The sequence below is a fragment of the Otolemur garnettii genome, unplaced genomic scaffold (genome assembly GCF_000181295.1).
Source record: "Otolemur garnettii isolate 467f Iridium unplaced genomic scaffold, OtoGar3 scaffold00030, whole genome shotgun sequence".
NCBI lineage: Eukaryota > Metazoa > Chordata > Mammalia > Primates > Galagidae > Otolemur > Otolemur garnettii.
In genome coordinates this window covers 6948006-6975745 of record NW_003852425.1, presented here as the reverse complement: position 1 = coordinate 6975745, position 27740 = coordinate 6948006, and the positions used below count along the sequence as shown (strand labels likewise).

At 46.5% G+C, this 27740-nt stretch overlaps 1 protein-coding gene across 5 annotated transcripts in view; it reads right to left on the bottom strand.

The window, feature by feature from the left end:
• The window catches only part of MCC (mutated in colorectal cancers), a 137988-nt gene that overhangs the window by 62421 nt on the left and 47827 nt on the right, over positions 1 to 27740 (bottom strand). For all 5 annotated transcript variants that reach the window (XM_023512732.1, XM_023512730.1, XM_023512731.1 and 2 more), the window contains exons 4-6: positions 21122 to 21264; positions 2812 to 2975; positions 1074 to 1280 (exon numbers count right to left, since the gene is read on the bottom strand). In XM_023512732.1, coding sequence (XP_023368500.1) covers positions 1074 to 1280; positions 2812 to 2975; positions 21122 to 21264 — 514 coding nt within the window. The remainder of the gene's footprint in view (positions 1 to 1073; positions 1281 to 2811; positions 2976 to 21121; positions 21265 to 27740) is intronic.

Below are 27740 nucleotides of genomic sequence, written 5' to 3'. Positions count from 1 at the left end.
CCCATCACATATAAAACCCTGGGCAAACAAAGGACTTGTGGGTTGCTGGGAAAAACTCCATCTTTGGCAGACTGAAGGCCTTAACAATTCTGCCAGACGTTTCTATCCTGAAACATCAGCTTCTTCAGTAATGGATGTTAAGTCTTAATGAAAATGGCTCTCAGACTAGTTCAGGCACTGGGGAAATACTGGGGGAAATACCGGCATCACAGACACATACACGGGCATACATGCAGAGACACGCACATGCACACACACGCTTACATGTACACGTGGGCACATGCATGTACACGCCTACACATTTGCAGACAGGATTATTTTCACTTTTTTATAAGTCTACACCAGAAGGGGTAACATTTCACTTAAGAGAAGTAAAGATGCTAAATGAGAGCAGGTACTCTAAAGTGAAAGAAAATTTACAGAAAAAAACCGTAAGGGGAAAATTCTCTATGTATTTCTTCAAATTATAAAAATATTATTAGCTTACGTTAAAGAAGAACATTTTAATTAGGCTTGAGGAAGACGCACGTACTCTGGGGACGGGTTTTGAATTACTGCCCTGGTATAATTTTATCATCCATTCAGATTTAAGATTGCAGAGAAAAGTGGTTTTTTTTTTTTTTAATCTTACCTTTATACCTTAGCACTTTCAAACTACTTTCTTTTTCTTTTTCTGAGACAGGGTCTCACTGCTGCCTAGGCTTGAGTGCAGTGGCGTCATCATAGCTCACAGCAACCTTAAACTCCTGGGCTCAAGCGATCCTCCAGCCTCAGTCTCCTGAGTAGCTGGGACTACAGGGGCCTGCCATACCCAGCTAGTTGAGATGGGGTCTTGCTCTTTCTCTAGTTCATCATGAACTCCTGAGTTCAAGTGATCCTCCCAGAGTGCTAGGATTACAGGTGTGAGCCAATGTACCTGGCCCACAAAGTAATTTCAAGAATGACTTTGAACAACAAAGAATGAACAACAAAGGGATGGCAGTTCCCCAAACTATAAGTGCCACAAAATTCCTAGGCTGGCACTGGCCCTGCACGCCCAGGGGAGGCCCCGCCACGCTGGCTGCTGTTCTCACCCTCCTGCGCAGCCGGTCCCGCTCCTCCCGGATGGCGTTCATGGTGGCCTTGGTGCGGTTCAGCTCCTCCTCTTTGCTGCACAGCATGGCGGTCAGGCTCTCGTTTTCTTCCCTCAGCCCCGCCAGCTCCTTCTCCCACCGAGACCGCTCTTCAGCCAGGTTGGGATACAGGTCCCGGCCAAGCACCCCCTCGATCTCCTCAACTGTCTGCAAAACAAAGCCACAAAGAAAAGTCAAGTCAACTGACTTGGAGAAGGGGGCTGGGAAGGAGACAGACGGGATGGGAACAGGTACCCAAAGAAGAACAGTGGGTGCTAGAGCCACCTTATTAGAAATAGTGAATATGACTAAGGACATCCTAAGATTACCTTCTCCACAACTTCAGATGCCCTCGTCACCTGCCTGAGTAGCAGTCTGTGCAGCCCAGGAATTCCCAGAGTTAAAACCCATGGAGTCCCCGCCTGGTATTCTAGTCTATTTCTGGTGCTAATTGTCAGTGCACACAAATGTTCATTTCCTTCACTTGAGTTCCAGAGAAGGTAGAGACCCCGAATCAGGCCGCAGGCCGATCAGTGATCCTGATACTGCAATTGCAAGCGCTAGGGTTGCAAACTGTGTACAAAAATCTAACTCAAAGTTTCCTAAATGAGAGGCCTCCCACGTGCCAACTCAGCAATAGGGTAGGTCACGTCACTGCTACCAGCCTTTAGTGACACATCAGAATTCAAATGGTGTAAAACAGGCTCAGTCCCAAGACACGAAAGACAAAAATAAACCTCAGTGACACAGAAAAGAGGAAGCTCGTTGTAGAAGTTTCTAAGACAGCAGGGATTTAATTAATTAATAATACAGCTATAAACTGAACAGAATTTTAATAGTACTTTGAGAGTTTAAAAACATTCATTTAACACGTTATTAATGGAGAAGAAACATACATAAAATAAGAGAAAAGGGAAGAACTCATTCTGCTTGCTGTCAAACTATTCCTGTGCATTTCCTGTACTTTGGAAAACGCAGCAGATGCCAACTAATAACGACACAGGGGGGAGGACAACCGTGGGGGCGACAGCACTGAATGGATGTGATAAGAAACAAGTCTCAAATACTTAAAAAACAGGGGCATGTCACTCTGAGATGCTGCCCCTTCCCATGCTGTGCCTTCCTGTTCCTTTCAGGCCTGAGACTCCTCTCCCACTGGGCTCTGCTCCAGACCCTGCTTTGTCCCTTGCTGGTTAGAAGTCTGTGGCCTCCTCTTTCCCTCTTAGTGCCGAGGCTGGGGCTAGACCTGTTGTCACTACAACCAAACATCGGGCCTGGCAGGTCGCAGAGAAAAAAACCAACGATTCTTCTCCCTCCTGCAAACCACATCAACTGTACGTTTGCGATGCAGATGAAAAGATGGAAAACCAGCAGTGCTATGAACTCGGATCATGGTTCACTCTAAGACACTACAGCGCTTTTGTGAAACCCTAGATTCCAATTAACTCGCCCTTTTTGCTGCGTAGCCAGTGAGCTGGATGGTGACTGTTGATATAATGACTTTTCCTAAAGTAGTTCAGCCCAACAAAAATTTACAGTGTCCTGCTTCTGCCTCGTGGCCCAGTTTATAGTCTGCCTTTCATAGAAACATTTGGCCCTAATACACATTTGAGGAAAAAACACAAATCCTTCAAGAGAAGTAATTGACCGTTTCCCTCATAGAATCTTGAAGAGCCACGCGGAGGGAGAGGGACGCCACCTTAATGGCCAAGTCGCAGTGCTCGCTGGCCGTGGTGAGCTGCTCGATGTGCCTGTCCACCTCCGCCACCGAGAGGCTGCAGCTGCTCTTCTTGCGGTCACAGAGGGCGTTCTCCAGCCCCGTCAGCACCCTCTGCAGTTCCGAGTCCAGGTCGCTGCAGTTGTCTGTGAGTGAAGGAAGACAAAAGGCATTAAGCCCGACAGTGAGCTCTCTGCTTCACTTACCCTGAGGGACTGACTTGGGCGAGAGGGGATGTCTGGGCAGCTGGACGGTCAGGAGCCTGACACCGCCAGCCCAGTCTCACAGCACTGCCTCCGAGGCTTGGGGTCAAAGGACAGCTCTTTATTAAGGCCTTTCAGACCACGGTCAATTTCTAGATAGCCAAGTTACCCTGAATTCTCTTGTCTTTCACTCAAAGAATAAAAAAGTTATTTCATGGGGGGCGGGGGGTATTGACACTTCTGAAGTCTTCTGATCAACCTTCTTGCTCAGCCTTTCAAACAAGCACTAATTACAGGAAGATATTGGGCTAAGAAGATCCCATCCCTTTATTAAACAAACAACAAGAAGCCTAGAATGAGCAGAGATGGTAGGCATCTCGAAAAAACACAAATTGTACAAGAGACAGTCTTTACCCTCAACAAGCTTAGATCAGTTTTTCCCTCTAATACAACCAGTCAAAATTCTGCACTGGTGTGATTTAACCCACATTTTTCCAGCAGTGGAAACAATAATGACTGTCCTAACAAATTACGTATTGTTCTTCACGTCCATGTCTTGTAACCAATTCTAATAGTTTGATTTTGACTTAAAAATCTCAGTTGTATATATTTTTTTCCCTTTTTTTGAGACTGGGTCTCACTCTGTCACCCAGAGTAGAGTACGTGGTGTCATCATAGCTCACTACAGCCTCAAACTCCTAAGCTCAGGGGATCCTCCTGCCTAAGCATCCTGAGTAGCTGGGACTATAGGTGCTCAACACCTCACCTGGCTAATTTTTAATGTTTTTATAGAGATGGGGTCTTGCTGTGTTGTTAATGCTGATCTCGAACTCCTGGTCTCAAGTGATCTTTCTGCCTCAGCCTCCCAAAGTACTGAGATTACAGGCATGGGCCACCATGCCTGGCTGTTACTTTTAAATGCTGAACATATTTGGCCTGGTCAGGGATGGAAAATTATTGTAATTGTAATGTGGGCTAGATATATCTTAGAAGATAACTTCTTTATGGGAAAACTCCTTTAAAGTCAAATACAAATTCCTTTTTCTTTCTCTTTTTGGAGACTGAATCTCACTTTGTCACCCTGGGTAGAATGTTGTGGCATCATAGTACACAGCAACCTCAAATTCCTGTGGGCTCAAGTGATTCTCTTGCTTCAGCCTCCCAAATAGCTGGGACTATCGACCCCCACCACAACTCCTGGCTATTTTTAGAGATGGGGGTCTCGCTGTTGCTCAGGCTGGTCTCAAACTCCTGAGCTCAGGCGATCCACCTGCCTCAGCCTCCCAGAGTGCCAGGATTACAGGCGTGAGCCACCGTGCCTGGCTTTAAGCACAAATTTCTTAACTTGCTATTTCAGATTCTGTTGATATCACCAAGCCATTTAATTATTGCAGCAAGACAGATGTTGACTATATATAATCTCTTAAAGCCCCATTCTTCCTCCCCCTCCAGCCTGGTTTCTGCACGAACGCTGCTCAATGTCTTCAGCGTCCCCTTCTCATCATAGGTTCTGCACACTAAACGGCCAACTGCTTTTGGTACTTACCTTTGGAAGACTTCAGGAAAATTCCTAGTACTAAGGGACAGGATTTCTCAGAATATTTCAGTCAACCTCCGCTGGCTGCCTGTATCTATAAGTTACCTAAATCTAGAGAGAAGATCAGCCTAAGGCTTTCGCTCCAACCAGTGCACACAATTATCCTGCCTACTTCTCAAACCCGTTCATCCCGATCTTCCCATCTCCACCCTGTCAATCAGGCCAGCTCTGAGGCAACCATCAGTTCCCTTTGCCCGATCTTCTAAATTCAATCCATCTTACGATGACAACCTGTAAAACTTATCCCCAAACTGACCTCTTCTTACCACCTCCATTGACACCATCCTGGTCCAACGAACCATCTTTTCCCAACTGGATCACTGTCACAACCTCCCACCTCCACTCCCCACACCCTCGCCAAAGCAAGCCATTTAAAGATTAGATTAGATCCTGTTACTTTCTTAGCCCTAACTGTCTAAGGGCCTCCTGTTGTCATCCAATGAAAGTTTAAACCCTTACCAAAGTGCACAAAACTCTGCATGATCAAGACTGATGTGCTTAATCCATGTTGCCCCATGGAATTCCTGGAGCAGCTTTAATAAAATCCCAGTGTCCAGGCCCCACCCCCAGACCAATTAAATCACAATCTCTGTGGGGAGGAGCTTGGCCACTGGAAAACTTTTTAAGTTCCTCAGACAATTCTCGCAGTCAGGGCGAGAGCCACTGACCTGGGCCTTGCCTCATCTGTCCATCCCTCATGGTTCTCCACACTCGGTTCACACCCCGAGCATTCTCTCTATCCCTGCAACACGGCCAAACTCCTCCCTGTCCCAGGGTCTCCTTTTCCTTTCACCTATACTGATTCCTACCCAAATTTCCATGAATCATTCAGCTCGTAGCTCAAGGGCTACCCCCTCCCTGAGCTCTTCCCTGTCTAAATCTTGGGGTTCCATCTCCTCCCCTGGCCAGTCTCTATCCCAGTATCCTACATTCTTCCTGGCAATTATCATTATCTGATCTGACTTATGTGTTTGTTATCTCTCTGCTACGAAAACATAAGCTCCATGACAGGAGGCACTTTGATCTTCCCCCCTGTTGTATCTCCATCACGGAACAGTTGTAGGCTTGATGATCAAGTGTTATTTTTTTGAATGAGCAAATATAAACACATCACTATTTATTTAGGAGATAGCAAGACTGTCAATGGCACCATATTTTTCACTGACTTTATGCTTTTTTCCTTGCTAGGAATCCTGCCCTGAGCTGACAAGAACTGGGAGCCACTCGACACTGCCCTCTAGAGATGGAGGGCAGGTGCACAGGACCAGCTTGCTGCCGAGGGGCTAGGGTGAGGAGCAGCACTCCCCAGGAACCACACAAACCAGTCTCCCAAAGGTCATTTACCTTCAGAAAGGTGCAAAGTTTCCTAGTTCCCTGAGCTGGAGTGAATGTGCATTTCTGGATGGGAAAGGAAGACGGCTCTCTTGGGCTCCTTCATGCTGATTCTCCAGCACTGTCTGCTGGATGCAATAACCAGGGCTCTCCCAGCAGGACCAGCAGGGTGGCGCCCAGGTTGCTCTCTGAGGATGCTGAGTTACAGCAGTAGGGGGTTGGGGGGAAGGATCTGACCAGTATTTCTCATTCCTCCCCCCCCGCCCCCACAAGGCAAAGTCTCACTCTGTTGCCCAGGGTAGAGTACCATGGTGTCATAGCTCACAGCAACCTCAAACTCTTTGGTTCAAGTGATCCTCCTGCCTCAACCTCCCCAGTAGCTGGGACTACAGGTGCTCACCATGACATCTGGCTAGTTTTTCTATTTTTAATAGAGACGGTAGAGTCCTGCTCTAGGTCAGATTGGTCTTAAACTTCTGAACTCAAGCAATCCATCTGCCTTGGACTCCTAGAGTGCTAGGATTACAAGCCACTGTGCCGGGCTTCTTTCTCGTTCTTTAATCAAAGAGTTGATGAGCCCTGGACTCAGGCTAGAAGCAGAGGGTAAGGAGGAGTAGGAGACGGACCTCAAGTGTGAAGGGCACACAGAGGTACAGAGCCACAGCCCCTTCTCTCAGCTGCCTGCCACTTCTCTGGGGAAAAGAGAACATAGAGAGCCAGGAGGTCACAGGGAAGACATTTAAATTAACACACATGCTCTAAAGAACTAGTGAGCTTCCGTCCTTCAAACCAAGGAAGGCTAATAACGCTTTCTTTGGTTATAAGAAGCAGAATGCATAAAAATACAGGTAGGGTGATAAGCCCCAAATACTCTAGTCTATTCCAAAAAGCTCTGCATGTGGCTTCACGCAGACCCTAACAGTGGGTGGAACTGTCTTTCAGAATCTGCGGCGTATTCTCCTAAATATAGACTCTTAGAATAAATTCCAAACTCCTTCCCTTGGCCTTCACTGCCTCACACAGTCTGCCCCTGGTAAATACTGCACCTTCAATACTAAAAGCTGAGGCAGCTGAAGCTTCTACAAAAGAAAAGAGGTGGTATAAGGTTAAGAGACCAGAGGGAATGTGATAAGCTAGCATAGGGACCACACATGCCAGTGCCAAGGGTGCCACAGAGAGGTGCCCTCCACAGAGCCTTAGGATCTAGACACAGGATAATCACTCCTGTGCTTGGTTCAGCACTCTTGACTGTTCAGAAAGGTCTTTTGCACACATCACCACTTCACATTCCATCCTTCAGGCAGGCCGGTGAGCCCTGCTCCCCACAGGAGACATCTGGGGCTTTGAGATGTCTGGTTACTCACCCAGATGTCTGGGACCACAGCGTCAGACTTCAACACTCTGGGTCCTTTTCACCACACCATCCAACCCAGGAAAAAGAACTCTGAGTGTAGAGCACAAGCCAGTTTATCCCAGCGTATACGCGTACCTACCCATGGCCACTGTTTCCCAAAAAAGCCAACAGAAGGACAGGAATTATAATTAAGTGAGGGATATTAACTCTCAGTAGGCTCTGAAAAGGTAAGGATGTCTACTGTAATTTCTAGAACACCTAAAAAAAAAAAAAAAACTGCTAAGAGGAATAGTTAAAAGCCAATAAATTAAAATGAGATTTTACAAAACATTTAGTTAACTCAAAAGAAGGAAGGAAAAATGAAATAAAAAAATCAGAAGGGACAACCAGAAAACAAATAGTAAATCAGAAGACCCATGTTAACCGTATCACTAAGTACATTAAATATTAATGGTTAAATACTCCCAATAAAGAAGACACTGCTGGAATGGATTTTTAAAGATCCACAAAACAATTAGGATGACTAATTACTTAAAAAAAAAAAAGCCCCCCAAGCCCCAAATCCAGAAAATAATGTAAGTATTGGCAATGATGTGAGTGATGTAGAGAAAGTGAAATGTTTGTGCATTGCTGTTGGAAACGTAAAATGGTTTAATAATCATCATGGAAATCAGTTTGGCATTCCTGAAAAAGTTAAACAGAATTACAACACGATCCAGAAATTCTATCTAGGTATATACTAAAACACACGAAAGCAGAAACTTCCGCAGGCAACTGTACATCAGTGTCCACAGCAACACTGTGCACCATGGCCAATGGGCGGAAGCAACCCTGCCTCCGCTAATGAATGAACAAACAAAGTGCAGTACTATCATTCAGTCTTAAAAAAGAATGAAATTCCGTGACATGCTACAACACGGGTGAACCTTGAAAACATCAGGCTGAGTAAAGCGAGCCGGCAATAAAAGGGCAAATATTGTCTATTTCCACTTACATGAAGTATCTAGACTCTCCCACAGAGACAGACAGTAGAACAGAGATTACCTGGTAGACGAGGTGAGGATGGGGAGTTTCTAATAGGTGGAGTTTCTATCAGGAAGGATGAAAAAGTTCTGGAAATGGACGGTGGTGATAGTCACATAACTCTGTGAATGTACTTAATGTCACTGAACTGTACACTTACAAGTGGTTACCATGGTAAATTTTATGTTATGTGTATGTTACCACAATAATAATAATATAGTGAATGTATTTCAGTGAGTAAGATGGGAAGATAAAAGTAAACAGGCACATATGAAATGGAAAACATTTCCTTCAAGAACACAGTGCATCCAGGAAGGATTTATGGTACTGTAGCTTAAATTAAAAAATGTTTTTTGCTGGTGGGAGAATAGGACAAAGAAGAAAGCAGAGATATGAGAAATCTCAAGGAAGCCTGGGAGGAACCAGCTTTTTAAATCTTGGTCTGCAGCAGGGGGGCTCCTCCAAGGGCAGCCCGAGGCAGGCCTGCTTCCTTCCCCTCAGGCTACGTGCCCTGAATGTCTGAAAGGGATTGCCCTTGTCCTGTGTCCAAGACACAAGAGGAGGCCCTTGGTGTCAGACATACATTCCTCTAACAGTTTATTCGTATTGTGCCTCTTTCCAAGCTTGAAGTAGTTATCTCAAACAGCCACAAATAAGGGGAAACACGGTGGGCTGGGGCCAGGAGCAGCTGCAGAAGCAAACAGGCTGACACAGCCGCTGGGGCTGACTCTTCCAATTAGCCCTGAGCTTCCTGGCAGCCAAAGCAAAAACGAATTATCTCCTGTCAGAAAGGAGGCGGCGTTCCAGTTTCACAAGGGAGACAAGGTGTTTCTGGCAGTAGCTGTAGAAGGATTTAGGTATGTAGTACTTCATGTGTGGTGTGAAGCTGTGTGACTGCCAGGCTCCTGGCTGGTTTCACACATGTGCAGATTGCACGTGGTTCCTTCTCACACTAATATTCTATTAAGATAAAGCTGTAGGTCATTAAGGTGCAGAGTAAAGGAAATTCTGGGAAGGGATAAGCACACATGACCTTGGCATTCAGCCTTCTAAGTTCCCTGATTTGATGTAAGACAAAACAGGACACAGAGGACAAAACAGAGTGGGTCTCACACTAGCCACCTGCAGCCAAAGATGTGATCACTTATCTGGCAAGGGCTGTGGTGTCAACATCAAATCATTAGAATTTCTGGCTATTCTTGTAGAGTGAGACAGACAGTCTGGCAATGCTGGGCCCAGCTTCTGTCCCAGGCGCACCTCTGCTTTGCCCGACTCTGTGGCAGTCTGTGGCTGTGGCTCCTCCTGCCTCTCCCTGTCTTTTCAAAATGAAGCCTTCCTCAGTTTGACCTGTGGTAGCAGCTGGAGAATAGATAGCTCAGGTTGTCTAAGGAGAACTCTGCCTTAGGTCTTTATGTGCCATTTGAGGAAAGACCCACCTATAGCAGGTCCTCAAATAATGTCATTTCGCTCAGCAGCATTTCCTTTTTTTTTTTTTTGAGACAGAATCTTACTCTGTCTCCCTGGGTAGAGTGCTGTGGCATCATCATAGCTCACAGCAACTACAATCTCTTGGGCTTAAGTGATCCTCTTACCTCATCCTCCCAAGTAGCTGGGACTAAAGGCACCTGCCACAATGCCTGGCTAGTTTTTCCATTTTTAGTAAAGACAGTATCTCGATTTTGCTCTGGCTGGTCTCAAACACCTGAGCTCAAGCAATCCACCCGCCTCAGCCTGCCAGAGTTCTAGGATTACAGGTGTGAGCTGCTGTGCCTGGTAACATCACCTAATATCTCTAATATCACCAGAAGCTTTCCACTTTGGGAATCTTAACTGAAAGCTTTAGATCCCCAAAGTGGAAAGCTTCTGGTGTAATGCCAAGAAGAGAAACAAACGGATGCCTGGCCAGAGCTGCGTCTGTGTGGTGCTTGCACCCTCATCTGTGTGGGTTTTCCCCCGGGACTCTGGTCTCCTCTCATACCTCGAAGACGTGCATGTCAAGTGAATGAATGTGCCTCTGTGTTCCCAGTGTGAGTGGGTGAGTGAGCCCTGTGGCAGGATCGTGTCTGATCCCAGGCTGGTTCCCCCCCTGAGCTGCTGGAAGGCTCCAGCCATCCACGACCTGGGACTGGAGTTAACAGAGTCAATAATTACCTAACTTGCTTTTATTAATGTATCTTCAGTGTATGCACGACTCACATTTATTTCAATATTTAATATTAGAAGTGCTTTGGGTCTTTACTGAGATGTTTGGTGATGGTTTTCTGATTGGAAACAAGCCACAGGAACTAAACTCTTGTTTGTATCAGTTAGCTGGGGTAAAATCAGTTTTGCAGTTTCTACTAACCTACCCTTGATGTACATGAGGACTTGACATACTGTGGAAATCTGGAAGGGAGGTAAGAGAACATTCATGGCTGTGAAAATAAGAAGGGGACCCAGCACACTGAGCACGGGCAACGCTGGCTGGTTTTCTCCTTTCCCACGTGGGGTTACCAGGCCTACACCCAGCATTGACACCATGAACTATACCAGAGAGGATTCATTTTGAATCAGGTGTTGAAGATCAATGTTTTAAAAAAATCCTTGTTAAAAAATAAAATCCTAACTCAAATAAAAATCCAGCTCAACAGACTAGATCGTAGAAATGTAGCCTGAGGTCAGCCTGATTCTGAGCAGCCCCACCTTTACTAGAACAAATCTGCTTCAAAATATGGTCCCAACTTCAAAGGCAAGAACACCTGGGCATTGTCATCTGCTTTGCAGTTAACGGTTATGTATCTGCTTAGTTTGGAAGCCTCTCCTCCTCCTCATCTTTTTAGAACTTTGCCTTGAAGTCTCGTTTTCCAGGATGCCTTCCCAGAGTACCCAGAGTCTCTTACTTACGTTTTTCTCTGAGGAATCACATCCCCCACAATCACCTACTTATCAACCCTACTGAGAGTCCAGCCATGGAAGCAATTACTTCATTTACTCCACAATGTGCTCCTAGAGACTCAAGGCTGGGCGCAGAGTAGGTGCTCAACAGTAAAACAGTGCAAAAGGAAGGAAGGATCTTTTATAAGCTGGCGCGGTGGCTTAAGACTGTAATTCTAGCACTCTGGGAGGTCAAGGATTTCGTAGTCTATCCATTAATGAAGCATCATCAAATTTAAGACATATCAACTTGCATATCATGCTCTGCTGCAAAGGCAGAAAGCTTTCAGGTAAGATCCCCAAAGTGGAAAGCTTCTGGTGATGTTAGAGATATTAGTGAATTTTGGCGAGGATAAGGAACAGACGCTGCTGTGGGCCTGCTACAGTGTGGGTTGTAGCAGGACAGCCATTAATTGTGTTCTCACTGCCTTCCAATGGCCAGCACATGCCACCCCCCCATGCCCCATTATGACTGGGCACATGTCATGCCCGGTAAAGCAATTAAAGTGGAGGAAAGAGCCACAGATTCTTTTAGCATCAACACAGATTTTCTGCCAAGAGGCAACAGTTCAGAGCCTGTTCTAACTCTAAGGCTGGGACTTCCTTCTCGACATTCCTCTGTACTCTGCAAGGCCTTCTCTAACTCCACTGAAGAACAAGCATAAACAGAACAAAATAGCAGAGAAAATGACAACATAGAATAGTGGACTTCTAGGTCTGAGTGCCGCTGAGAAGACTGAAGGGCCGGAGGGAAGGGAGAAGGAATGCCCACGGATGCTTCCAGTTTACTGACACACTGCCGGGGTCCACCTGAGACAAGAGGACTTAGGAGGATGAGGTTACAGTTTACAGACACTCGACATCTCCAACGACGGGCAAACTGACGTTAGAACATCCTGGTGCAACGCGGCAAAGAGGACTGTCACCCACACATGTTCTTATAAAAAAAAATTGTTAACTTCAAATCTAATAAGAAAACACAATCAAACCACTGAGACTGAGGGACTTTCTGAGATACTAACCCGGCCTCCTTCTGGGTCAATGTCATGAAAGACAAAATTGGGGGTGGGGAGAACCTGTTCTAGATTAAAGGAGGGTAAAGGGACGTGATAACTAAAAATAGTGAGTGGGCCTAGACTGCAGCCTACATTTAAAACAAGCAACAAAAGACATTAATGGGACAACTGGTGAAATCTGAATACAGATGGCATATTAATGTTCCCTCAGTGGTAACTTCCTCAGGTGTGATCAAGGTACTATGGTTATCATAGGAAAAAGTTTCTATTGAGACAGAGCCTCAAGCTGTCCCTCTGGGTAGAGTGCTGTGGCATCACAGCTCACAGCAACCTCCAACTCCTGGGCTCAAGTGAGTCTCCTGCCTCAGCCTCCCAAGTAGCTGGGACTACAGGCGTCCGCCACAACGCCCGGCCATTTTTTGGTTGCAGCCATCATTGTTGTTTGGCGGGCCCGGGCTGGGGATTCGAACCCGCCACCTTAGGTGTATGTGGCTGGCGCCTTAGCCGCTTGAGCCACAGGCGCCGAGCCAAAAGTTTCTAGTCTTAAGAGGTTTACACTCCTGTATTTAGGGGTGAAGTATCATAATGTTTGCAACTTACTTTCAAATGGCTCAGAAAAAAAGTTTTACATACAAACACCAATTGTGTGTATGTGTGTGTGTGTGTGAGAGAGAGAGAGTGAGAAGAGAGGAAAATAATGTGGCCAAATGTTAATCAGTTAACCTAGAGAAATAGTTTATGAGAGTTCATTCTACCTTTTCTGTAAGTTTAAAGTTTTGAAAATAAAAAAGTTAGAGGGCTTGAGAGCTTGTGAGTTTGAGATTAACCTAAGCAAAAACAAGACACCATCTCTACAAAAACATAGAAAAAATTAATCATATGTGGTGGCACATGTAGTTCCAGCCAATGGGGAAACTGAGGCAGGAAGATCCCTTGAGCCCAGGAGCTTGAGGTTGCTGTGAGCTACAAGGATGCTAGCTCAGGGCAACAGAGTGAGACTCTATGTCCAAAAAAACCCCCCCAAAACAAAAAAACAAAAACAGTTGGGGAAAAACAAATCCCTTCACATTCTAGGCAGTGTAGAGTTAACGTGTTAATGTGCAGACATTAAGATGACCAATTTCTCAGTGCAGCTCCCAGAACAGGAACGCTCTCCTGCAAGTGTGTCTGCCATATTGAGCGATCATCTGCAATCACAGGCCTCAGGGTGAGGGTCCTGAGAAGAGATTTGGTTTTCATTGTTGGTGTTGACACTTTGAATTTTTGACACAGATTATTTCTACAAAATAGAGAACTTGGTCACAAATATGAAAAAAAGACAACCTAACATCAAGTCCTCTTGGGACTGTGCACCCCCACCTCCCTTGTGCCCTTCCTGGGACCCCTCCCTCGACCCTGCCGAGTGCCCCCACATAATCTCCAATCACCGCGCCTCCCCTGGTGGTGTAGAAGTTCTGGTGGTGGCTCCTGGAGAATAAGGCTTTCATAACACAAATGTGAAAAAAGTTCAAATTCACATGTAATCATTTTGCTTCACTACCAATCCCCTGAATCGGCACAGCTTTCAAATAAGATGATGCTCAGTGCTGCAGAGGATGAGAAGAAACTCTGGGGTAGAGACAGGATGGCAATTTGCAGTTTGGCAATATGCCAGAAAAGCCTTTTGATTCATTCTCGACCTCTGAGAAGTGATATTGAAGCAATGGAGTCGTGTTTAAAGGATAAACTCTGACCCCTTGGCTGTGCCTCCAAGGTCCTCTGTATATCGTCAGCTCCTGTCAGCTCTCAGGCCTTGCCTCTGACCACTCTCGCCCAAGGGTGCTAGCTGGCCCATACAGCCCTATCTGAATGCCTGGGTCACCTGTTACAGCTCTAGAGCCCCTTCAGACAGGCTGTCACAGCCGTTGAGAGCAAACTGGATTGGCCCACTGCCAGCACTTGCCCTGGGCCCTGTAGCCCTCACTCTAACAGGACTGGGAGGCTTTCCAAGCTGTTGGGAGAAACAGGGCATCTAATCACGATCTACACAATACACTTTCTCAAGGCAGCAATGGTCGCAGTGATGGCTGGGGACACAGCGACATTAGCAAGTTCTCAAACTTTATTTCCACTACACATTAAATAGACTTTCAGAGGCTGGTCTTAGAAGTTTAACATTCCTTTGTTATAATGCTTGTTTTGAGGAAAACTGAATTTCAAACAACCAAAAACAAATCAACCTTAGGAAACACGGTCTATTTAGAACATAAAGACGGCTTATGCTGGAAGAGGAGCGCCCGAGTGCCGGCACTGGCGGGAGGCCCTTCTGAGTAAATGGGGTGGATCAATGCCTTCCACGTCTATCTTACACACCAAGTCTCTTTTGGGGGCTGAAAAATGGTCAAATGGTAGAACTTGAGGGAACTATTTCAGAGTGATGCAAACCAAAGTGAAGCAATAGCCACGCCTGCTCTCCCCCCAGCTACTCCAAGGAAAGTTCTGGAATGACTGCAGGTGGACTCCTCAGTGGCTCATTTCTCCTGACCACCGGCGACCACTGGCAAACAGGTGTTGTTTGGCCAGGCTCAGATCTCTGGGAGAAAACGCACAGCTGCTCCTGACAGTGCTCCAGTGAATCCTTCAAAATGTCAAAGTCTTGCCCTGGTTTGGTTCTCAAGAATGATCCACACCGTGAACCTCTTGGGAGAAAGCAAGTTGACCAAATAAATTAAAGAGAAGAAAAGAAAAAGGCAAAAAGGGCTGAGTCTATTCCATCAGTTAGTCTGGGTGCGACTTTTACTCTGGTCCAACCTTTCCAGCCTCCGCACTGCCTCACCAAAGCTTTCAAATCAGGTTGTAAGTAATCTGATTCTCTTTTGAAAATCCTTTGCTGGAGGATAACTGACTAGCCAGTCACCTCTTTCCTAGCAAAATATGAGTATCCTTTAGCCCAGCTGCTTTTCCCTGTCCTGACCCCTCTCCCGACCCTTCTCCCCACTTTGAGGGGCCGCTTGACACTTCTAAACGGTTTTCCTGAAGCCATTAGGCCTCCTCAGCCGCTAAGCCAGGAAAATCTGGCTTTTAACATGAAACACATTTCATAGGCATAGCCGCGCCAAAAAGTCAGGTTTCATGTGTAAATTCTTCCTTGGTTATCCTCCAAAAACTACTCACACCAAGGAAAAATCTGTCTAAATGATCACACCAGCAAGCAAGGCAGTCTACGTTTCCTGTCAACCCCGAAGGTACAATAGTTTAACATTCCAGAAAAATAAAAATTTCTCATGGCAAATCAAAGAAGATCTCAAAATACTAGAGCAGAACCTCTCCCTGACCGTGCAAAGGCCCAGCTAGTCAGGGATTTTGTTTGTTTTAGCAATAATTGCTCCAGAATAGCTTTGCTGGTGCTTCCCAGAGTTGGGAAAAATGCCTGCAGGACAGGACACCAAACACGCTCCAACACGCATGCTGTGGGGAGCCCGGGTGCGCCCACCTGTGCTCCGCTCTACTGCAATATCCAGAGCCAGTTGGTCTAATACGGGAGTTGCTTCTAACGTGAGGAGCCACAGATATCTCACTGAATTACCAATGCCCCTCTATTACACCAAGTACGTGTGATCACGGCTACTCCCTAGTCCCCCAGGAAGGCTAGAGACCTCCAAGACTGCTGTGGGCGTACCACATGGGCCATAGGCATGCCCCACTGTTTAAACTGAGCAGTGTAAAAGGAAAGTTGCCCACAGATGGCAACAACAACAACAAAAAACAGACCTTTTGGCTGTGTGGCCTTGGATAAGTGACTTGCCCTCTCTGAACTTTGTCATCCTGATTTTACAGATATGGAGGTCTCCTGGGCCTCCTTTGAAGTTGGCAATTAAACAGGAGGGATGGGCTAGGTGCAATGGCTCATGCCTGTAATCCTAGCACTCTGGGAGGCCGATGTAGAGGATTGCCTGAGTGCAGGAATCTGAGACCAGTCTGTGCAAGAGCAAGACCTAGTCTCTATGAAAAATAGAAAAACTAGCCAGGTGTTGTGCTGGGTGCCTGTAGCCCCAGCTACTTGGGGGGCTGAGGCAAGAAGATTGCTCAAGCCCAGAGGTTGAGGTTGCTGTGAGCTATGATGCCATGGAACTCTACCCAGAATGACAGAGTGAGACTCTATTTCAAAAAATAAAATAAAATAAAATAAACAGGAGGGAGGCTTGTAAATGCGTGACATGGAGCAAGTGAGCAAAGGACGTCAGCTGTTATATCCAGCCTCTCTTTTAACTACAACTCCTTACCAGAATGAGGGCATAAAAATTCTAAGCTCTGGATTCCTACCTTGGCTTTGTCCATTTAATGACCTTTATTTTCTAAACAATTGTGTGACTAGGTTTGCAGAGAGGGAATTTATATGAAGATGCTGGGGCCTTTCTCCTTCCTTCAACTGCTTGCTTAGGAAGTTGAAGCACTTTCTAAATTGCCCATTTACCCCTGGACAGAGGACAGTGTCCTGGTTCCTGGACCAGCTTACTGAAGGGCATCCAGGCTCCGTCAGGTAGGGGTTGAAAGCGTTTCTTGATGAAGTGTTTAGGCTGGATACATTCCTGTTATCTTTGGGGATCAGCAAATGCACTGCCAGCATATTCTGCAGCTAAGAAAGAAGTCCAGTTCAAAGAAGACCTCTGGGTTACTAATGCAAGTTTGCAAATATAGCAACCATAATGAAATGGGTACTTTGTAATGATTTCCTATAATGGTGTTTATATATGGGAACTTTTTTCCTTTTGAAGCAATTTAATTGGAAAATGGCAAAGGAATAAGAGGCAGGCGGCCAGTTCCGATGAATAAACACACTGCACTGTGTGGGCAGCCGTAATGACCTTCTCCTTGCTGTCCCCAAGTGCCTGCCTTCCTCGGGACCTCACCAAGCTCTGCCTAGAGCACCCTCCTCCTGCCCACTGCTCCCTTTCACTCAGCTCTCTGGTTCCTGCTTAGGGTGACTCCCGGGAAATGCTCTGCATGCTCCTGCCTGAGGTCACCATGCCGGGCCCCCTGGGTAGGCCGGCCCAGCTATGAGGCCTGCTGTGCAACTGTGCACATCCTCTTAGGAGCTATGCACTCCAGCAGGGTGCCGACTGCTATCCAGCATCTGAATGCCTCCTCCGTGCCATGCTGGGTCTGGGGACCAGATAACTGAAGTCCCTGTCCCCCAAGGACTGCACATGTGTGAGAGATGTACAAACTCAACACAGCCTGGGGTAGAGCAAAGTGAAAGGCAGGTAATCAACAGGGAGAGGGCAGCGAGCCACCCTGTAAGCAGGAGGAAGGCGCAGCCCTCTAGGGGTCAGAGGCTCTGAGGAGGAGGGGGATTCTTGGGGCAAGACGCATGTCAATTTTAGGAAGGCACATTCCAGGCAGAAGATCAGCCAAAGCAGAGCCTGAGGCAGGAGGAGCTGGTCAGGCTGGAGGAAGAGCAAGCCAGGCTACCAGCGTGGTCAGAGTGGATGAGCGAGCGCTGTGGGCCCTGTACGGTGCACGGTCACGCCAGGCTTGAGGGATTTGGGCCCGGGAGTACAGCAATCTCTTGGCAGATTCTGTGTCTTGTGTCCCCAGCACCTTACAGGGTACTGTGAGTCTGCTGAGGAGGTGAGCAGAGGCCACCACGTGTGGGCAGAGAACTGGGGCCACATAGCAGAGGGATCCCCTCCAGGGGCTCTTTCTTGTCAGGAAAGACAGGGTTTCAACTAACCTGTGTTTTTAAAGATAAGGGACAGGATGGAAAGAAATGATCTGAATGATTTAGGAAAATGGAGATGCCCCTGGAACAGACAGGTGGGCACAGGCCGGAGCAGGGCCAGACACAGCCTCACGTCGGGAGCTCGGCAAGGCCGGCAGGAAAGACACCTCGTGTAAGTGGATTTTCCCCTGCATTTACCGAACTTAATTACCTATGAAACTTTGTTGGACTGTGGGTCACTTATTAATTTCACAAAATACAATTTGGGGGAAACAAGTGAAAGGATGAGTATAGGGCTGACCCTTTGCAGCCATGAGGAATTTCTTGGCCACTAGAATGTGTCCGGCTGGAAGGCACAGCCCTGAAACTGCTAGAGATTTATGGTGCTGGCTGAGCTCAGCATGGAGGGCTTTGGCTACAGAGAAGGCTGGTCACCATGTGTTGCACGTGTGTGTTGTAACATAAAGCCCAGCATTGGGGTTCAGGTCAGCATGAAGGAGGAAAGTCTGGCCGCATCTCTGTCTGGCCTACGCTGCCCTCAGCACACACCTCTCCACAACCTGGATGCAGCCAAATCCATCTGGCTTGTCCTTAGCACCATCCAGACTGCTGACGACTCCTTCCCTACAGCCTCCTCTGCCCCACCAGCTTTCAGGACGACACTCTCCTCATGTTCTTCCTGTCTCTTTAGCCAGTTGGCTGGTGTGATCACTTCATTCATTCACTCATTCTGACCATCTTTGAACACACTCAGTGTGCCAGGCCCCGGGATGGGCTCTGCAGGGCTACAGAGATGAGACAGACGCATATGCTTCGCCTCGTGGAGTTCCGTGGGAGAGTCCAGCAAGCAAATAAATAAGAATATGCAATTTAAAATGTCATGTGACAGGAGGAGTTAACAAATGCGGAAGGGACAGAGTCCACCCAGGGACAGATGCAAACCCACGCTCTCTCTGAAAAGTCGCATTTAAACAGAGACTAAACTGGGGAGTGCTCCTTGCAGCCTCCTGCCACCACCTCTGCTCCCCAGCGGGCCGTCCCTGGGCCGTGTCTTGAGCTCTCTCCTCTCCGCACTCTGCACTTCAACTGCCTTCACTCTTCAGCCGCAGTCTGCACACACCGTGAGCGCTCCCAGCTGTTTCCTCAGCCCAAGCCTTCCTGCCTGTATCCCCACTGCCTTCTGCAGCATCTCCACCCAGGTATCTCAAGGCACCTCAAACTCACAGGCAAACAAATCCATTCCACTGAGCAAAACCACCTGGTCCTTTTGCCTGTGTTCCCACAATGCTGAGTGACCTGCCGTCCATCTGTTGTGCAAACCAAGCTTATACGGCGGACGGGCGCCAGTCTGCTTCCTCCCTGTCTCTAATCCTTCAGCACATCTTGCAAATTTTATACCTTTTCTAAACTCAGTTGCCACCACCCTAATTCAAGCAACAATTTTGCCCACCCAGACTTTTGCAATAATTTCCTAGCTGGCCTCCCCAGCTCACTCTTGATCTAGGGATGCTATCTGTCAAAATGCACATCTGATCGTCTCATCCCTGCCCCTGACTTATCAATAAAATCTTCAAGAGCTTCTTATGGATCTCTGGAAAAGGCCAAATATGTTTTCTTTCTTTCTTTCTTTTTTTTTTTTTTTTGAGACAGAGCCTCAAGCTGTCACCCTAGGTAGAGTGCTATGGCATCACAGCTCACAGCAACCTCCAGCTCCTGGGCTCAAGCAATTCTCCTGCCTCCGCCTCCCAAGTAGCTGGGACTACAGGCGCCCACCACAACACCCGGCTATTTTTTGGTTGCAGCCATCGTTGTTTGGTGGGCCTAGGCTGGATTTGAACCCGCCAGCTCAGGTGTATGTGGCTGGCGCCTTAGCCACTTAAGCCACAAGTATGTTTTCTAAGACCCTGTGTGATCTGGCTCCTGTCTACTTCCCCGGCCTCGACCTCCTCCTCATGCTTCTTCTTTCTCCTGGTTCTTCTCCAGTCTCTCCCACACATGAGCATTTCCTAAGACGTGGTGCTCCTCCCTCTGGATTCCATACCCTTTTGATCACCTTCAGATGACTTCAAAGCCTCTAACCTCAAGCTCTCTTCACACATCCAGAGAGGCAAGACCAGTGGTTTCGCCACGTTGTGACTGCAACCCAGTTAGAACATTCACCTGGCAACTTACTACCCACACAAACACGCAAGCAACGAGTTTCATGAAATACTACTGTCACTGTATTGCCTATTTGCTTTTTTTAAAAAAAATTTTAAGTGGAGAGGTCTCATTTCATCACCCAGGCTATAGTGTAGCAGCCTGGTCATAGCTCACTAACTTCAAGAGATCCTCCTATTCAGCCTCCTAAGTGGCTAGGACTCCAGGCACGATGATGTCTGGCTAATTTTTATTTTTAGTAGAGACAAAGTCTCATCATGCTGCCCAGGCTGGTCTCAATCTCCTGGCCTCAAGTGATACTCCTGCTTCAGCCTCCAGGTCTGTTGGGATTATGGGTGTGAGCAACCAAACCTGGCCTGCTCTCATTTAAAAGATATTTTTTGTATAATTTTAAGAACCAATTGAGGGTCATGACCTGTTTTTTTTTTTTTTTAAATACACTGTACCACAAATTTCCACATGTATTTTTTTTTGCAACCTCAAACCTAATATGACTATTTCCCAACTAATTTCTTAACCCAACTTCTTCCCTAAGGAATATGACCATCTCTTAGTCACTCAGGAGCAACGTGTTGGAGTCTTTGGGGATTCTTCCTTCTTACCCAACCCAAACATTGCAAGAACCTACTGAGGTTCGTTCTCTGCAAGGTGCTGCCCCAGCCCACCCCTTCCATTCCCAGAGTCACAGTTCAGATACTACTGTAACTGGGAATACTTCAATAGCCTTTTACCTGGGTCCCTACTTCTAGAATTTTCCAATAGAAGTGACAGACATTTGACTCACAATCCCATCAGGGTAGAAAGCTAATTAAGCTCTTCAGTTCCGTTTTGACCAACAAAGCAGTGTGTCAAGGACTGAAGTGGATATGCCTTCATCCACTCACCAAACTCCTTGGATAATTAAATTTTTAGTCAGGCTGCCTCACATTTTAAACTTCCTACCACCATCCAGAAACCAAACTCTGGCTCCGTGCTAAAGGCAAGCAGACTCACCCATGTCGGCTGTGACCATGGTAGACTGGTTTTCGGGATTGGAGACGGAGGTCTGGTCTTGGTCCACACTGCGGGAGTCCTCGTTGGCCTCATGCTGACTCTGGCTGAGTTCTGACCGCAGTTCTGAGTACTCATCTTCCTCCCTGAGAGACAAGGAGAGTCAGCCACCACTGACAGAAAATGTAAGGCACGTCCCTAGACAACACGTCTTTAAAGGACAATAAGAAATCAGAGAGAAAACAGATCTCCCACAGGCCAGGATTCCTTCTGGCCTAAACAGGTGGTCACACCTATACTCAGTGCGTGAAACTGAAAGGTTTCTACATCCCCGTAATCCTCGTGTCCAAACAGTATTTCTCTATCGGCCTATAGAAATTCTTCCCTTTCAGAGGCTTCCTGAGGACATCAGATTCCTTCACCCCTTCAAATTCCTAGGTGAAAAGCAACTAAGACTCCCAGCACTGAGGCTACCGTGAGTGAGACAAAGATAAAGGGTCTGGTGAACAGCAACGTGCAGCCGTCTCCTGGAGGGAGCCCTGGGCTTTCTCCTAGGAAGAGGATGGAGGAAGGTAAGAGGGTCAGAGCCACTGGGAAGCGGCTCCTCCTCTGGGCAGAGCCAGTGAGACCCCACGGATCTGCATGTCCCTGAGACCAGGCTAACTCTCCCCAAGGAAAGCACGTGGAGTCAGAGGGTAGGAAGAAAGGACAGGGCGAGGATGACAGTGGAGACAGTGGGAGAGGACAGCACTCCATCCTCTATTTCCCTCGATTGGTAGTTGCTAACTGGAAGACGTTTAAACGCAGCCAGATTTCATTTGCACACACTCACCCGCCTGTTCTCAGCCCTTCGTGGGTCCCTCAACCTTCTGTCTCTGAATTGTACTATCAGCACGCTGAGAACACTCAGAGCTGGAGTGGACATCTCAAAGTGCCGGTGCTGGCCTCTTCCCACGCCAACACCACGTGCAGGGACGCAGGCATGGGGAAAGCACAGTGAACCCTCTTCGAAGCATTTACTTTACAGGTGAGCTGGGAGGGAAAACTGTCCGGGGATTTAACCATGGGGGTGTTTGCTAAGCCCCAGGCAGAGGATGTGAGTAAATATTGCAGCCTAGGATTTTTTTTTTTCCTCGAGATAGAATCATGCTCTGTTACCCAGGCTGGACCACCATGGCCTTAGCCTCGCTCACAACCACCTCAAACTCCTGGGCTCAAACTATCCTCTTGCCTCAGCCTTCCAAGTAGCTGGGACTACAGGTACATGCCAACATACCTGGCTAATTTTTCTGTTTTTAATAAAGACGGGGTCTCACTTTGCTCAGGCTGGTCTTGAACTCCTGACCTCAAGTGATCCTCCTGCCTTGGCCTCCCAGAGTGCTAGGATTATAGGCATGAGCCACCATATCTGGTCCCTCAAATTCATTTTAAGTTGTCAACAACCAGAGGGGCAGAAAGTGTGTGTTTAGGGTTTCAGGTGAAGCAAGATGGTGAGTGGTGATCACTGGGGCTTAGGAAAGAGGCACTGGGAAGAAACAGCTATAAATCAGAGCAGTGTGAAGAACTCTCCAGAGTTCCTGCTCTCAAAAAATAGAAATTCTCCCAGAGAAGGGATTGTTAAGAAAAGCCACCAAGAAAATGGGAAGACTTTAAGCAGATATAAAGCACCCAGCAAAATATGAATTAGAAAGGGAGTAAAGGAAAAATATAGGTTAATGTCTATGAATAAGTTAATTCTTAGACATCTGCAGGAGACAACAATGACTAAGTTTAGGAAAGAAAACAATTAAAAAGTACTCTCTGAAGAGCTGCCTTTTTGGTCTAGAGGGTAATTGTACAATGAGAGATACATTAGCTAGCCGCTCAGCCAGCACTAAAATTCTGATTTTAGTTAACAGGAGACTTTGTGTACGATGAATAAATTACCTTTGTTGCACGGCCAATGTGATCAGCTTCAGCTTGGCTGAGACTGTTTTACAGCTAAGAAAGCAAATGATAAATGCTATTTTTCTGATGTAAGTGGCATTTGCAAAATCTTTAATAGCCACCTTAAACCCTCTTGGCTTGGCAGGTTCCAAAACAGATAGATTCTGCCACATCTCCTGCCTTGTACTGAATTACTTCTAGGGATTACAAGGGTGAATTTTATCAAGGAGTGAATAGGGGAAGGAGGGAGACGGAGGCTATTACTGTAGAAACATTCCCTAATGAGGTCAGAGTCTGAAGGGGAATGACTAGATAGTACAGTCATCTCAGGCAGAAAGCTTTCGGTGTCATAAAATGCAAATTAAGGACCCCTATTCAAGATACTGGAGCACAAGAACAAGGATAGGAAAGCAAAGACTGGGTGGAATCTTGTTTCCAGGAGGCAGGTATATTCAAAACCTATTATAACCTGGGAAGGATGCTCTGGGTGGGCACACTGGACAGCCCGAGGCTGCACTGGGGAGTGAGCGGAAGATTTCCTGGAGGGAGCTGCACTCATGGAGAGTCTCAAGGGATGCAGATCTTAGGTCATGAGGAAGGAAAAGCACATGCCAAGGCTCAGAGGGGCTGAATGTGTGGGGCTTGGGGAACAACTGGCATGGCTGAGACCAAAACGGGGCATGGAAAATGCCAGGCCAGTGAGGCATGCAGGCTACTTGCTGACTAGGCAGGTTTGATCAAAAGGAAAATTTATTGTACTGGAGGAAATAAATAATAATGGTTACATGGCAAAAATGTAAATATAATGTGGGAAAGTCTAGGAATTAGGGGGAAAAAAATGTTGCCAAGATCTCATGTCCAAACAGATAAAATGAGGAGAGAAGTCTGTATTCTTGAGCCCACAGGAAGAGACTGAGCTGAGCTTGCCTGATCTTTGGCTGAAGTTCTGCCCATGATGATCTTAGTAAGTATCGCAGAAAACAACCATGACAATGAAAATGCAAAAGAAGTAAACAGTCATTAAAGGTGGAAAGCTAGTTCTAGTTTGCAAAAACATCAGGGAAGGCTTTGCGCCACCAAGATTGAGGTATAAGAAGGTTAAACTGGGCCTAAATATTAGGTTTGTGCAATCCTGTTGTGTCTTTGGCTGATTTCAGCTTAAAAAATCACGATTCTGCACGTCACCATCATTTCCCATCAGCATCATTCCTGCAAGGAGACTGGAGCCTCAGCCGGCTTCTCTCGGAGCCCTTCATAAACTGGCAATGAATTTGTGACTGCGGCGTGTGCAGCAGATTGATGACTAGAGGGTTTCTCTAGCATTTAGGGGCTTGGGCCAACTAAGAGCAATGGAATAAGAAGAAAACTCTACTGGTCCCTGGCAGTTTTACAAAGACAAGATTTTGAGAGGTGCTTTAAAGGTGGCTCTGGATAGCCTTGACTCACCTACCTGGTGAGGGTGTCTGGCTGATGTGTCAGCATCGCAAAATGACTTTATTGTTCACTTCCTTTTATCATATCGCTCTTATCAAGTGATAACTTATTTCCTTGAGGAAAAAAACTGCCTCCCAAAAAAACACCAACTGCAAACACTGGAGATGAGGAAGAGGAAAATGTGGATGAAAAGGCCAGAACAGTGACCATTCTACACCAGAAAAACAGATGCTTCCATAAGCTGATAAATGCTGGTGATCCACAGCGGTGGTTTCATAACACAGGAATAACCACATTCTCAGGCGTTTCTCTTTGGAACATGCAGCATCACCTCACAGGATTCTAAACTCGAGTTATTTCATCACACAGAAGCATTTGTGAAGTGCTTCCCAGGGGTGGGGAGAGAGTATGCAAGTGCTTGGGTGTCTCTCATAAATTCTGAAAGCCTGCTGTGGACATTTGTCCCCTCCAAATCTCACGTTCTAATCTGGGCCCCAGTGTCAGAGGTGGGGCCCAGTGGGAGGCACATGGGTCACGGGGTGGCTCCCTTGTGAGTGACTTGGTGCCATCCTCGTGGTAATGAGCTCTCACTCTACCAGCTGCCATGAGAGCGGGTTGTTAAAAAGAGCTTGGCGGCGCCTCCTTCCCGCTCCCGGCCTTGCCATGTGATCTCTGCACACAGCTCCCCTTTACCTCCTGCCATGAGTGGAAGCAGCTGAGGCCCCCACCAGATGCTGGCACCAGGCTTCTTGAACAGCCTGCAGAATCGGGAGCCAAATAAATTTCTTCTCTTTATAAATTACTGAGTCTCAGTACTCCTTCGGAGCAACACACGGGGACAAAGGCGGGTCCCAACCTTTATACTATGTCTAACCATAATTCATTCCCAAAGGCCTCATCCCTAAATGCCATCACAATTAGGGCTTCAAAATATGAATGGGGGATGGAGGGAACCACAGTTCACTTCATGGCAAAAAACTTTTGCTAAGTTGTTAAAGTCAGAAGCCAGACATCAGAGGGCCAATGAGTAAAGGAGAAATGAAGCAAAGCTTGGGGACGACTCATGAGACTTGGTACTGACAGGTGGATGCTACAAAAGCAGCTTAGGGGAAGAGAAAATAACCTCCTTGGGAAAGAAAGAAAATCTCACACTGAATTTGCTTACACGTCCTTTTTATATGCTCTTCAGGTCCAAAGTGAGCTACGGATGTATTTTTCCATCTCCCCCTCCCATTATATATCTGCCCAAGTCAGATGGAGATTTTAAGAAGTCACTCATAACGGTTAAGTGAAAAAGCACATATTATAAAACAGTGTGTGTCAGATGATCCAATTTGTTTAAAATATTCATGAATAAAATTTTTTAGAAGACCACATATGCAGAATGTACAGTGTTCATTCCTAGGAGATGAGATTTAAGATGCATTAGGCAGAGTTCAGTTAGGAAAACAATCTGTGTAGATGTTTCAAGTAGAAAGGATTTAATTTAGGCTCTTCTATGCCTGCAAAACTGTTGGAAGGGCTGGAGAAGAAAAGGGTGGGTGGGGCCCACCAGGAGCTGTCAGATTTGCCATCTTAGCTTTGGTTCCCTCAGAGATCAGGAAACTCCTGCTGTCTCCACACCCGCCCTCAGCTTCAGGTCTGGCAGACGAGGTGGGACTTCAGGTCTCCCAAAGCCTGTGTGTCAACTGCCACCACCATGGCATAGGGAGCACGGCTCCCACCTGCCTTCTGTCTTCCAAACCCACACTGGCATCTCACTGTGTCCAGAACCAGCTGGTAAGCGAGTCTGGGAAATGGTCCCAGGGCCCCCACTAAGTCTGGAGGAGAAGAGAGAGGGGTGGGAATGGTATCAAGGGCCAGACAGCATTCATCATACTCTACCATTTCTGGCTGCTCAGTGACCGATCATACACATCCTCTCAAACATACTTACATGTCTACATTGCAACAGAATGACACCAGGGCTCTGTAACCATCCCTTACTTCTACGTAAATGGGCTCGCCTCTCAAAACAGCAGACCCAAGTACCACCAGTTATTGTATTCATTGTGAGGTGACCTTCACTGCTCTTCCAGTTCAATGGCAAACCAACCTAGATGTCATGTAAACTAAATTATAAATTTCACCAATGCCAACTCACCTTACATAAAAAGTGGAGGAAAATTAGAAGGAAAAGGGAAATGCATATATACATAAACAGGTGAGAAAGTATAAAAAACCAAGCCATCTTTTCTATAACTGATCTTCAGATTATAGTTAATATTTTTAACCACCTTCTACTAGGAAATCCATATTTCTTGAGATTCTGGCCTCAAACAATCTTCCTGTCTTGGCCTTCCAAAGTGATGGGATTACAGATATGAGACACTGTGCCCAGAAACCCACATTTCCTTTGTGTTTGGCTGGAACCTCAGCTGGTTGGAATCAGCTCCTTACCTAGTGCAGTAATCCAGAAGCTTTATTCCCAAAGGGCCTGGGCCTAAGCCTCAGTGGTCTAATTGGTATAGGTTGCTCTAGATGACTTTTACCACTGGACAACAACTATAAGGTATCCTGGGGAGTCCCAGGTCTTTCAGGTCTAGTACTCAATCCTGGACACCACCCCCGCCAATACAGGGACCATCTTCTGTGCTTGCTGGTTCAGTGGCCTGGGGTACCCAAAGGACCAGGTGGCAGTCAACAGAATCATTTTTGTCTCATTGGTGGAGAACTCCCTGTTGCTCTGGGAACTAACACTTCTAAACTAATAGAGCTCAAAGTTGCAAAATAAGAAACAGTAATTTTTTTTGTTGATACATAATAAATGTACATATTTTCAGGATACACGGGGCTTTGATACATTTATATAAGGTGTGATAATCAAATCAGGATAACTGAGATATCCATGACCTTAAACATTTACCTTTTTGTTGGGAACATTCAAATTATTCTTTCCTAGCTATTTGGAAATATAGATTATTATTTATTGTGGTCACACTGATTCATAAAACACTGTTACTCTTCTACCTTTCTTTGTTTTTTTAGGATATAAAATTATACCTTTATTTTATATTAGAAAAAGGAAAGGGGGGGAGGAGGAAGAGGTGACAACTTGAGAGAGCTATGCACCCTTATGTCTGTGCCCATTAATTAATTTCTCTTCATCCTCCCCCACCCCTACCCTTCCCAGTCTCTGATAACCACTGAACTACTACTGATAGCTACTGATAACACTGTTCATCATCCCCATGCACTTTCTTAGCTCCCACATATGAAAAAG